Source organism: Chiloscyllium plagiosum, chromosome 19 (assembly GCF_004010195.1).
Source record: "Chiloscyllium plagiosum isolate BGI_BamShark_2017 chromosome 19, ASM401019v2, whole genome shotgun sequence".
Lineage (NCBI taxonomy): Eukaryota > Metazoa > Chordata > Chondrichthyes > Orectolobiformes > Hemiscylliidae > Chiloscyllium > Chiloscyllium plagiosum.
The window spans coordinates 57,305,567-57,318,678 of NC_057728.1; the positions used below are offsets into that span (position 1 = coordinate 57,305,567).

General features: G+C 39.7%; 1 protein-coding gene across 3 annotated transcripts in view; it reads right to left on the reverse strand.

Annotated features, from left to right (window-relative positions):
• mon2 (MON2 homolog, regulator of endosome-to-Golgi trafficking) overlaps positions 1-13,112 on the reverse strand; it is a 127,518-nt gene that overhangs the window by 83,587 nt on the left and 30,819 nt on the right. For 2 of the 3 annotated variants that reach the window (XM_043709975.1, XM_043709974.1), the window contains exons 4-6: positions 10,799-10,930; positions 4,573-4,702; positions 388-485 (exon numbers count right to left, since the gene is read on the reverse strand). In XM_043709975.1, the coding sequence (XP_043565910.1) occupies positions 388-485; positions 4,573-4,702; positions 10,799-10,930 (360 nt within the window). The remainder of the gene's footprint in view (positions 1-387; positions 486-4,572; positions 4,703-10,798; positions 10,931-13,112) is intronic. The other variant, XM_043709976.1, reaches the window with a different exon arrangement.

The following is a 13,112-nucleotide window of genomic DNA, read 5'->3' on the forward strand; positions in this document are numbered from 1 at the left end:
TTACATCAACAGATGTTGATTCAGTTCCTTCAGTGTCAGGTTAAATATCAAATTCAACTCAGTTTCTTCAATGAAGCCAGTGGCATAATTGATTCACATGCTGACATTAAAAATAGCTAAAATTCAAAAATGAAACATCTAAAATACCAAAATGATGCAAACGAATAAATAAAAGGAAAATAAAATTAAAAATGAATAAACAGCAAAATTCAAAAACTTGAAAACTAATACGCAAACATCAAAAATTTAAAGCTGAAAAGAAACAAGGCTGAATAAAAAAGACAAAAGTCGCATGGAATGGTAGGCAACTGACCTTTTAAGGTCAATTCTGACTAAACTTAGTGACTGATTTAACAATGAAAAATTCGCTGCAATGAATTATTCTACCTGGAAGAGCATATATGCATCTTTTGCACATGGTCTTAGTGTGCTGATTGTTCTTCTGTTGCTATTGCCTTGGACAACAGGAGGATGATCATCATCATCTGGAATAAACACAGTTGGAGCTGAAGATATAGGTACAAATTCCACTACAGCAGCTGGTGAAATTAAATTCAGTTAGTAACCTTCAAATATAAAGCTAGCCTCAATCACAGTGACCATGACAACCATCACTGATTGTCATAAAAACCCAACTGCTTGTTTAACCACTTACGAAACAATTGTTAGGGCAACAAGAAAGTGCATTGTGTGCTAGCAATGGTTCAGTGAGAAAAAGCTTCTTGTACTATGGTACTGAACCATACATATCAGAAAAGTCCAAACCTCAGTCCTGATATGTGGGAAGTCCAGGGATGTTAGCTGAAGTGATTGTGAAGACAGTAACTCTGGTAGTGGTCTCAAGGTTGGAAGGCTCAGCCAGAAATCCTCATTTCTGATTTTTATGCAGTAACACATGTAGATATTAGGTAAGAAAATTCTCAAGCTAGACTGTCATTGCTCCATCATAAAACTGTTAGCTGAAACTAGGCTTCTGTCCCCTTGGTAAGACTTTGGCAGATCGAGGCAATACTGGGGAGCACATGTTCTGTTGATATCCCATATCTGAGAACCTGGATCTCATTTCTTGAACCAGACTATTCAGGTGAATGGGAGGATACAAACAACATGCAAATACAGGAAAATACTGCATATCTATCAGGTTTCTTTCCATACAATGGCAAGGTCCCACCTGTGACACAAAGATACATTATAATATGTTTGCACAGGTTAAAAGAATTCCAAGGTTGTGGCACAGTGGTAGCATCCATACCTCTGGGCCAGAAGGTTTAAGTTCTACCTGTCACAGGATTTCAAAACATATTTGAACAGGTTGATTGAAAATACTTTTATCATCACCTGCCTGATCAAAAGCTTGAAAGCTGTCAAGAAAGGGAAATCATTAGCAGCTAGAGTATTCAATCTCTCAAGAAGCACTGTCTTGCATAGTACCACAAGGAATTTTGGATTCCATAATAAACAGCATCCTGTTTCTCTGGAAGCTCTGCTTACCTCAGTGTATGGCAGTACTACATCCCAAGTCCCCATAAATTGCTGGATCATAGTTTAGCTCTCTTTTATTTGGATTCATGCCTTATAAACATGGAGCATGGAGTCTAGAGTATCGTTAATGTTAACATGAATTTCTACAGTTGGTAGAAATGTTGCAGCCCAATCAATGAGAAGATTGGAATGCAGAAAGTCTTGTTCTCATTGTTGCAGTGAAAATAAAATAAAATACTGAAAAATGGAGACAAGGCAAGGAACTGGAGTGCTGCTGGCACCCACAGAATAGACAAACATGAGCTATCACCCTCAGGGTGAGCAGAGGGGAAAGCAAAATAAAAGCAAAATAACAAATCAGAAGACTGTCCCTAGAAAAATATTCAGTCAATAGGAAGTGGCCTATTAAAAAATCCTCATGGAGGGAGGTGTCAAATTGTAATGTCAATATAATTTAAACAAGTAAGCATAACTCCCATCTATTATGGACAATAATTAGACTAAAACTATGAAATAAGTAAGGGATTCCATAATTATATTTCTGTATACAAATAATCACAACACATTGCAAATGCAGGTCTCCTCTGCTTAAGAGAATTGGAAAACATGCTCTGTATTTAATATTGAAGTCCACGGATCCTAGGTTGCTAAGTTTAATTCATTAGACTCTCAACCAGTTACGAATCGTTATGAGTCATTCTTATCAGGATCTTTTGGAAAATATACGCATCGGATTTTAGCGATAAAATCAACTTTGGAATATAGCAACGTTTGTGTTGTAGTTTTTGTCTTTTGATCAGCTTCCAAAACAAAATGGAATAACAATTTCACGGAATGCAGAATCATTTATGTTGAGAACACAGTTCTTAATTTCTGCAACCTGCACAATTTTCAACCAATCATAAAACTACTGAATAGGAAGGGTCCACTAGACTCAACATTTTGTATCGAAGTTCATAATTGTTTTAATTGTACTGGCATCACAATTTGATGTCTGTCTCCGTGATGACTTTTTTTTAAACAAACCAATTCCTATTTACCAAATATTTTCCCCAGGGAAAATTCTACTTGCACAAATTAATTTGCTGCACTTCCCCACTGTTCACCCTGAAAGTAATATCGATGCTGGCATATTCTACGGGGAGCCAGCAGCTCTCTAACATCTTACCTCATTTTGTTTTAGATATGCTGAGCTAAGCCAATGAGATCAAAATTTTCTATATTCTATTTAACCTTGCTTAAATTTACAAGTTAGAGATCCATCTCATCAATTGTGTTTGTTCCCCACTCCCCATCCACCCCACACACTGGTTGCAAAATATCCTACCAGGTAATTCAGACAATTGTACTAAATAATCTACTGGATATTGACTAACACATAATAGATATACTGCAAATGTCTAAGTCAAAACAAAATTCAACTGAATATGGATAAGCAAGCAAGCAAGAAAGAGTTCAGCTTCTCCATCTTTTCCTGTGACTTAGATCAATGATCGTTACCTCAGAGTTGAGGGTAAAAGTTGTGAACAAAATAATTAATTGAATTTTAACCTTCAGTAACAACGACAATTCAAATAAAATTCCATTACTGAAGCATGAAATGTCCACTCAAACTTTCTGGAAGGGCAAGTCCTAATCACTAGTGTATAAGAAAAATATCTAGAAATGGAAAGTAACTTCAACTCTTCAATGCGTTGAAATTTACATCTTCTAACCAACCCAAGTAACAAAGTTTACAGTGATAGGCTCTGCAATGTGATTAATTCAATGCAGAAAAACAAAAGGCCAATGTCAGACATATGGCCAATTAAAATAGCTGAAGAAAGTAGTTAAAATGTGCAGCATTTTATAACCTCGCTTATATTGTCCTGCTAGGTTTGAAAGATGGCCTACCGCTTACAAATAATCAACAAAGGAATCCTAGGAATAGACCGCTGAAAAAAGTGGAGGACCAATAGATTTTGTTGACATTGACCCAGCATATGGTTCTCCACAATTAATGTGCATAGATCGACATAAGTTGGAAGCAGGTAATTTTTAAAACACTCCCTATGGAGTTTGCTGTGCTTTAGGGTTTATCTACTTTTCATGTTAAGTCTTCTTAAGAAGAAAAAGTAAAACTAATGGTTAAGTATTAACAAGTAACTGTCTTTCACAGTTACTTCAATAATCCAATCCATATTTTAGCCAGATGCATTTAAAGAGGAAATAAGATTTCTTTCTTTTTGACAATTCTCCTAAGAGGTGACTAGACTTGATATGAAGAATACTTTTCTGATATTAATCTCAAATAATTGCATAAGCAGTTCCATTTGGAAGTAATTTAGACCAATTTTCTCCTATCTTACACAAGGTAATAATAATAAATTGTCTTCATTACCACAAAAGCAGTTTCAGTGACGCATCACTTGGATTGGCTTTATAGGCTGATAGTATCATTCTGCAGATAGATATCTAAATAATGAAGAATAAAGAACTAAAGGATGACCAATAAGCAGAGGAATTGGATAGTGCTTGAATAACTTGTGTTCAGACAACAGGAAAGTCTTCCTCAAAAATTACCCTGGAATGTGCGTTTCCTGGAAGTCAAAACTTCCTGATTGGAGAAGTATGGTACATTCACATTATTTGTGCTCAATGCTGATGGTTTGGCATGCAGGATTCAATGGCTAAAACTCTAGTCATTATTTATACTTTATGGGCAAGCTAACGTCCCATAGGTTACTTTGTTGTATGAAGTTGGGTGATTGAAAGCACAAAACTTAAGCAAGTTTTACGTGAAAGGTTTAGATTAGATTTTTGGCCTTTGGAAATTCTAGATGTTAAGAGAAGACTCAAGGTTTTGAAAATTACGTCTTCTGGAATATCTAAATGAAGGAAGGCTAAAGTTCATCAAGGTTAACGTGAGCAATATGAAATAAATGTCAAGCAAGAAACTTTTACTGCATAAGATTATACTTGCTGCACATTTTTTCCTAAAGTGAATGAATTATTAATTGTGGTAAAAACATCTCTGAAGCTTTCAACATTTTTCAGTAAGTGAATTGAATCATGGAGTGTGCACTAGAAGGCAGAAATACTTCAACCCACCTTTATGCTGCTCATCTTCAGCATCCATTCTTTCAAAGACAACTGTAACCACTTGCCGTACCGTAGCTGCTGCTGTGTTATTGGTGATATTATCTTTGGTAAAGTGTAGCCGAAAGCAAAGTACAATTGCCTAAAAGATTGCAGAAGTAAGCTTTTGTGAGCAAACGGTTCAGTTGGAAAGATTCTAAAAATTACAATAATTATCTCCCAGGAAATAGCCTTTGAGAGATATCACTTCCAAATTTCTACGTATGTGGTCTTTAAGAATGATCAAAATTTCAGCAATTGAAACAATATTTTGTCAGAAAACTCAGGGATTTATGTAGAACCTTCATTTGGAAGTTGAAAAGTTTGTGTTACTTCCTCAAAAACTAGCCAATGTTAAGGTGAGTAGGCTTACTGAAAGTAGGCTTACTCACGAATAGAAAGGACGAATGGGAGTATTATATTAAGGAAAAATATTAAAAAGCAACATCAAAATACTTGGAAACTACAACTGACATCAAATAAAGACCACAAATTTTGGAGATCTGAAAAATAAACAAAGTATAAGAAAAGTGTGTCAGTATCTAAAAGAAAAAGGCAGTTATGACTCATCAGAACACCCAATGCCAGGGCATTTTTAAAAAATATGACCACTGATTTCTTGTGCTTACAAGTTCATTTTTCATTTGTACATTTAAACAAGGCACTAGGAACATCAATTGAGAATAAAGCTATTCATAACTAACATGATTGGAAAACAGATAAGGGAAGAACAGAAGATCAAAATCAATTCTCAACAAACCTAATTGTCCTAATAGCACAAATGAAATAACGAATACCTGAACATCTCACAATGTGACTAGAAAGGCCTACAGAAATCATTCAAAACCCAGTCACAATTCTGCATAAGAACACATTATATATAAGCATCAGAATAAAATTTAAATAGTCACGACAGTTTAAGTTTAACAAATTAGAAGGGGTGGCATGGTGGCACAGAGGTTAGCACTGCTGCCTCACAGCACCGGAGACCTGGGTTCAATTCCCGCCTCGGGCAACTGTCTGTGTGGAGTTTGCACATTCTCCCTGTGTCTGCGTGGGTTTCCTCCAGGCGGTCCGGTTTCCTCTCATAGTCCAAAGATGTGCAGGTTAGGTGAATTGGCCATGCTAAATTGCCTGTAGCGTCAGGTGAAGGGGTAAATATAGGGGAATGGGTCTGGGTGGGTTGCTCTTCGGAGGGTTGGTGTGGACTTGTTGGGCCGAAGGGCCTGTTTCCACACTAAGTAATCTAATCAAGCTTAAATCCATGCATACAGAAACAATGTGTTCACATTCAAATAAAATGTATAACCTTGGCTTTCATTACTGTTGCAATAATATGAGGGCAAAGCTGACTTCAGATTATTCAATTCAAAAGAAATGAGGAAGCAGACTTTAGATATTCTCATTTTAACTTTCATATCTTAGCTTAAATCTTGCTCCAAGATGAAGGCATGAAAGTGATCTTGTTGCAAGGGACATTTGCAAAATAAACTTGACGAGAATCAGTCGAGCTGCTAATGGGCATCACTGACTAAACAAAAACCCCTGCCCATAAATTGCTATATTGAGACCAATAATCATTGCAGGAAATGGAGAAGATAACATACATCTTAGATGTATCTTATTCCTTTTGACCAACTGTAGCTGCATTCCTCAATGCTTTGTCCAAACAAAGGCCCGAACCATCTTTAGCAGCTTGTCACTGACATTCCCTGCATCATAAGGTCAAAAGTGCGAAGTTTACTGAATGCTGTGTGATTATTAATGCCATTGAAAACTCCTCAAATACTGAAAGAGTCCATATCCATATGTAATAAAAAGTGGAAACGTCCAGACTTAGACAGATCAGTGGTAAGTGACATTCAGACTTCAAGTGTCAGCTATAAGGAAAAATCAAATTATCTCCCTTTGAATTCAGTGGTATTACTATTACCGGTTTGCTGGGTGTGGGCTTCACTGGCTAGGTCAACATTTATTGCCAGTCTCTAATCACCCTTGAAAAAGTGGTAATGACCTGCCTTTTTTTTAGATGAGATTAGATTACTTACAGTGTGGAAACAGGCCCTTCGGCCCAACAAGTCCACACCGACCCGCCGAAGCGTAACCCACCCATTCCCGTACATTTACCCCTTTACCTAACACTACGGGCAATTTAGCATGGCCAATTCACCTGACCTGCACATCTTTGGACTGTGGGAGGAAACCGGAGCACCCAGAGGAAACCCACGCAGACACGGGGAGAATGTGCAAACTCCACACAGTCAGTTGCCTGAGTCGGGAATTGAACCCGGGTCTCTGGCGCTGTGAGGCAACAGTGCTAACCACTGTGCCACCGTGCCACCTTCTTGAACTGCAGCAGTTCATTTGGTGTTAGTGTATCCACAATGTTGTTAGGGAGGGAGGTCCAGGATTTTCATCCAGTGACGGTGAAGTAACAATGCTGATTTTGCAAGTCAGAATGGTGACTGGCTTGTAGGCGGTGATGTTGGTGTTTCCAGGCATCTGCTGCACTTATCCTTCTAGATTATAAAGATAGTGGCTTTGGAAAATGTTGTCTAAGGAGCCTTGGTTATCCCTCCACAATCAACATCTTGGGATTACCACCGACCACAAACTTAACTGGATCAGCAACATATATTCTGGCTTCAACAGCAGGTCAGATTTTGGGAATTCTAACTCACCTCTGAACTCCCCAAAACCTGCCTGGAATACACAAATCAGGAGTGTGATGGAATACTCTTCACTTGCCTGGACGACTGCAGCTCCAACAACACACAAGATGTTTGCTTGATTTGCAATTCAACTGGTCATCCAAACACTCAGCCCTTCCAATGCCAAACTGTCAGTGGATACCATGTACAAAATGCATGCAGCATATCACTAAGGCTTCTTTGATAAGGCCTAAGCTTATAACTCTACTATTAAAAGGACATAGGGTTAATCGTGATACAGTGAATCTTCCAACTTGGCATTGCCCTCTTGAATGGTCCTACCTGTCCATCTGCGCCACCCTTCTCTTCGACCTATCAATTTCACCCTCACCTTTATCTACCTATCACATTCCCAGTTACCCCTCCCCCAGCCCACCCCCACTCCCATTTATCTCTCAGTCCCCTTGGCCCACAAGCCTCAATCCTGATGAAGGGCTTATGGCCAAAACATCGATTCTCCTGCTCCTTGGATGCCGCCTGACCAGCTGTGCTTTTTCAGCACCACACTCTTCAACATGGGGTAGACGATGTATGGCAACACCACCACCTTCAGGTCCTCTGTAAAACCCAAACTATCTGGACTTGGAACTATCTGGCTCAACGTTCAAGAAATCTCTTCCTTACAGCACTGTTGGTATACCTACACTCCACAACTGTAGTGGTTCAACGTAGTTCACCACCACCTAAAGGCAATGAGGGATGGGCAATATATGCTACTTTGCCAGAGAAGCTACACATGAGCAGGAACTTGAAGAAAAGAGGGGATTGTTAGTACAAAATGGAAGAAACTCTATGTTGCATTATATCAGAGTGCATCATGCTGACACATGGGGCTAGAAATGGGAAGCTAGTGATGTGTTCAGCTAATGGAGATGTGTAGTAATGTAACAACATCGGAGACGATCGATTGTAGAAATACACCATAGCTCCTTAAACATCACCTTTCAAAACCACAATCATTACCGTGTGGAGGGACAAGGGCAGCAGATATATGGGAACACCATCACCTGCAAATTCCTCTCCATGTCACTCACCACCCTTACTTGGAAATGTATCACACATTCCTTCACTGCTGCGTCAACACCCTCCCTAACACCACTATGTGTGTATCCACACCAAATCAATTGTAGTGATCAACAAGGATCAGTAGTAGTATTAGGAAATAGGAAAAGTGAAGTACTTCCAAGGACTCTCCCTTATCTGAGAAAATAATTTTAATTACTTTTTCCTCAGACAGGTTCTGTTGATTTTGTCACTTCACCATTATGGGTACTCTTCCGTTAAGAACTGCTCTGATGATCACACAAAGTAGCCCAACTGGGGGAGAAAACTCTCCTCCTATTGAGGGACAGGACAGATTTGATTGTTCCTTGGTAGTTCTTTGCTTATTTAATCCAAGCGTGGGATGAGTCTTCCACATTTATTCTGTATACAATGCTCATGATTAGATTAATTATTGAATTAGCTTTGAAACATCAACTTCACACATAAAAGTATATCTGCTATACAATATTGAACCAATATGTTTTAAAAAAAGTTCTGATTCTACAGCAGCAATGATCTATCTATTTTTCTACTGTCTGAAATGATATACAATTCTAAAGATACACATGCAAGCCACCACAGCAGGGAATTAACTGATTGATGCCAATGGCAACCAAAGGTTACAGCAAGAAACATAAACCTTTAGCTACTGCTCAGAACATTCTCATTACCAGCAAGTGACATTCTTGGGCCTTGAAAATATTTGTCTGGTTAATCAAGGTGATAAACAAGGTGAGGATACTTACTTTATTCAGTGCGAACCATCACTGATGGATGACCTGCCAGTTCAGAAGAGCATCTAAAGCCAAACGTGAGCATTCTTGGCCCCTGCAAACATCCCTGGGGCGACACGGTTTTAGATTAGATTACTTACAGTGTGGAAACAGGCCCTTCGGCCCAATAAGTCCACACCGACCCGCCGAAGCGTAACCCACCCAGACCCATTCTCCTACATTTACCCCTTCACCTAACACTATGGGCAATTTAGCATGGTCAATTCACCTAACCTGCACATTTTTGGATTGTGGGAGGAAACCGGAGCACACGGAGGAAACCCACGCAGACATGGGGAGAATGTGCAAACTCCACACAGCGAGTAGCCTGAGGCGGGAATTGAACCCGGGTCTCTGGCGCTGTGAGCCAGCAGTGCTAGCCACTGTGTCACCGTGGCTCAGTGGTTAGCATTGCTGCCTCACAGCAACAGGGCCCAGGGTTCGATTCCAGCCTTGGGTGACTGTCTGTGTAGAGTTTGCACATGCTCCCTGTGTCTGAGTGGGTTTCCTCTGGGTGCTCCAGTTTCCTCCCATAAACCAAAGACGTGCAGGTCAGGTGAACTGGCCATTCTAAATTGCCCACAGTGCTAAGAGCATTAGTCAGAGAGAAATGGGTCTGGGTGGGTTACTCTTTGGAGGGTTGATGCGGACTGGTTGGGCTGAAGGGCCCATTTCCACACTGTAGGGAATCTAATCTAATCATCCATTCTACTTCACCACGCTCAGTCAATAACATTCCAAGTGAAGATCATGTGCATAGTTATTTTCAGTTGTGAACTGATGGGCACTGTCCCAAATTTGACATGCTTCATTCTACACTTGACACTATCATGAGACCTTGATTTCCAATCACTAGCTTCATGACACTCAAACGTAAAAGGGGTAACTGTTAAATCATTGTTGCACAGCAGTTTTGACAAGTGTTCTATCTTAAAACATAACAAGATGCCAAAAAACAGCAATATAATGTTTGAGAAACAGTGAGAAAAGAACAAGCAATACATACTTTTTAAAACCTTCAATTTCATTTCTGGAACCCAGGTGATTATTAGTAAGCGAGAAAACAATATAGTAGGATACAAGACACTGACTGACAAAAATGCACAACCTTTCCTTTTGCAAATCTCATTTCCTGGGTTGATAACTTCCTAAGTGAAGGTCACATATTGAATTATTTTCATTCATTAACTGGGTGCAATTTAGAAGTTCCAGCTGTCACTGGCTCTGGCCAAGATAAATCATTATTGTTCATCTTCAACACTTCCCACCCTCCCCAGTTTCAATACATTGCAGATATGCATTATGGATACTGAAAATCATGGTGCCAAAATCACATATCATCTCAAAATAATATTGGATATCTTTGCAATTACATTGTCAAACTGCTCATTTCAACATAATGTTCACCTTTCTTTGCTCACCCCTCAAGGAGAAAAATAAACTCAAATAAATTAAATTACAGAGATTACAATTAAACATGATAAGCTCCCAGGCTGAAGTATACTCATATGACTAATAACACACAACTGCAGTTTGATAACCAATAACCTTGAGAATTTAGCTACTGCAAAATTGGGCTTCAGTAGTTAATAATATTAAATATTGTTGAATAGCCAGTTTCACTTGGGAGTGTTGCTCAAGTGTGTGTTGCAGTTTCCTTACATGTCTTACCTTAGCAAGGGCATCATCATGAACTACTGTGTTGGTCGTCAAAAGGACCAGAACAGTTTGAAGAAGCTTGAGTTCCTCCAGCCCATTTTCCATCAACTGCCACAGCATGTTAATTATATTTCCAGCTGCACCCTATTAAAACATATTCAAATACAATGAGTAACTTGACAAAAATAAAACTCACGAGGCCAGTAAGATATCTCAGGCAGCTGTCTCGAAGAGTTTCACTTGCCACCTCTTTTCTCACATCTCTACAAAATCTTAAGCATATTCTGTTCTGTACGTTTTGCATGCTTTCCATTAAAAATGGAACATTTAACTTAAAACAAGTCTTGACAATTGGCAAATAAAACACAATGGCCACAATTTACAACACATATGTACAAATATCTGAATTAGGAGCAGGAATAGACCACTTGGTTCCTTCAGCTTGTTCTGCTGTTTGATGAGACCATTGCTGATCTAATTAAGGCCCTTACTTTCCTGCCTACTCCCAGTTCTCTTGGACTGCTTGCCTATTGAGAATATAATTCAACCTTCAAAATATTCAATTACTCTGCCCTCCACCACTAAGAATTCCACAGACTAACCACCTGCAGAAAAAAACAATTCTTCACAATGCTATCATACATTGGAGAACACTTATTGTTACAGAGCCTCTAGTTCCAGTTACTTTCAGAAGAGGAACTATCTCAGTACCTAATCAGGCTGAGTCCCCTCAGGATATTGTATGATTTGATAACATTACTTGCAATTCTTCTAGAATCCAGTGCATACAAGCCTCATAAGTGAACCCCTTCATCCCAGGAATCAATTCAGTGAATCTTCTCTGAACTGCATCTAATACAAATACACCCCGTCCTAAATAAGGAAACCAAAACTGTACATAGTGAAACCACACCAGGAGCACAAAGGCCATGTAACAACTCTCTTTTAAAAATGAATTGCTGTACTATCAGAAATCTGTAATACTAGATACAATAGACAGACTGGTCAGTCAAATAATATTGTTTGTTGATAGGTACTGAAACCATTACATTTAGCAAAAGCTACAAAACCTTGATGACATTCCTCAGTAGCACTACCAAAGATTTGTGCTCCAAAACTTCAACTGTTCTAGTACAGTGACAACACTGACACCTGCTTAATAATGTGGCAAATTGCCTAGATCTGCCCTGCCCACTAAGAACATAAGTTCAATCCAGCGAGTTATCACCCAGTCTACTTTAAACCAAATAAAAAGTGACTAAATGGGTTGTTGACAGTGGTCAAGCAGCACTTACACAGCAATAAGCTGCCCACAGATTTTCAGCTGGATTTCCATCAGCACCAACTAGCTCCTGATATCACTTAAGCTTTGGTCAAAACACAGACACAAGAGGTGAAGTAAGAGTGACTGTCCGTGATATTAAGGTAGCGAGAGATCAAATGTGGCATCAAAAAGCCCCAACAAAACTGGAATCAATGAGAATCAGTGGGAAAACATTCCACTAGTTGCAATTTTACTCAAAAGGAAGATGGTTCTGGTAGTTAGAGGTCAGTCATCGCAGCTCCAGGATATCTCTGCAGGAATCCCTCAAGATATTGTCTGAGGCCCAACTATCTGCAGCTGCTTCACCAATGACCTCCACTTAATCATAACATCCGAAGTGGGAATGTTCGCTGATGATTGCACAACATTTAGCATGATTTGTAACTCCTCAAATACTGAACCAGCCCAAGTTTAAATGCAATAATATCTGGACAATATCCAGACTTGGGCTGACAAGTGGCAATTAACTTTTGTGCCACACAAATATCAGGCAATGACCATTTTCAATAACAGATAATCTATCCACAGCCCCTTGACATTCAACAGTGTTACCATCACTGAATCTCCCACTATCAACATCGTGGGGTCACCATCGCATAAACCAAATCATCCGCCGACATTTCCGCCACCTCCAAAAAATATACCCCGCACCAGGGATATATTTCCCTCCCCACCCCTTTCCGCCTTCCGCAAAGACCGTTCCCTCCGTGACTACCTGGTCAGGTCCACGCCCCCATACAACCCACCCTCTCATCCTGGCACTTTCCCCTGCCACCGCAGGAACTGTAAAACCTGTGCCCACACCTCCTCCCTCACCTCCATCCAAGGCCCTAAAGGAGCCTTCCACATCCATCAAACTTTTACCTGCACATCCACTAATATCATCTACTGTATCCGTTGCTCCCGATGCGGTCTCATCTACACCGGGGAGACTGGGCGCCTCCTAGCAGAGCGCTTGAGGGAACATCTCCGGGACACCCGCACCAATCAACCACACCGCCC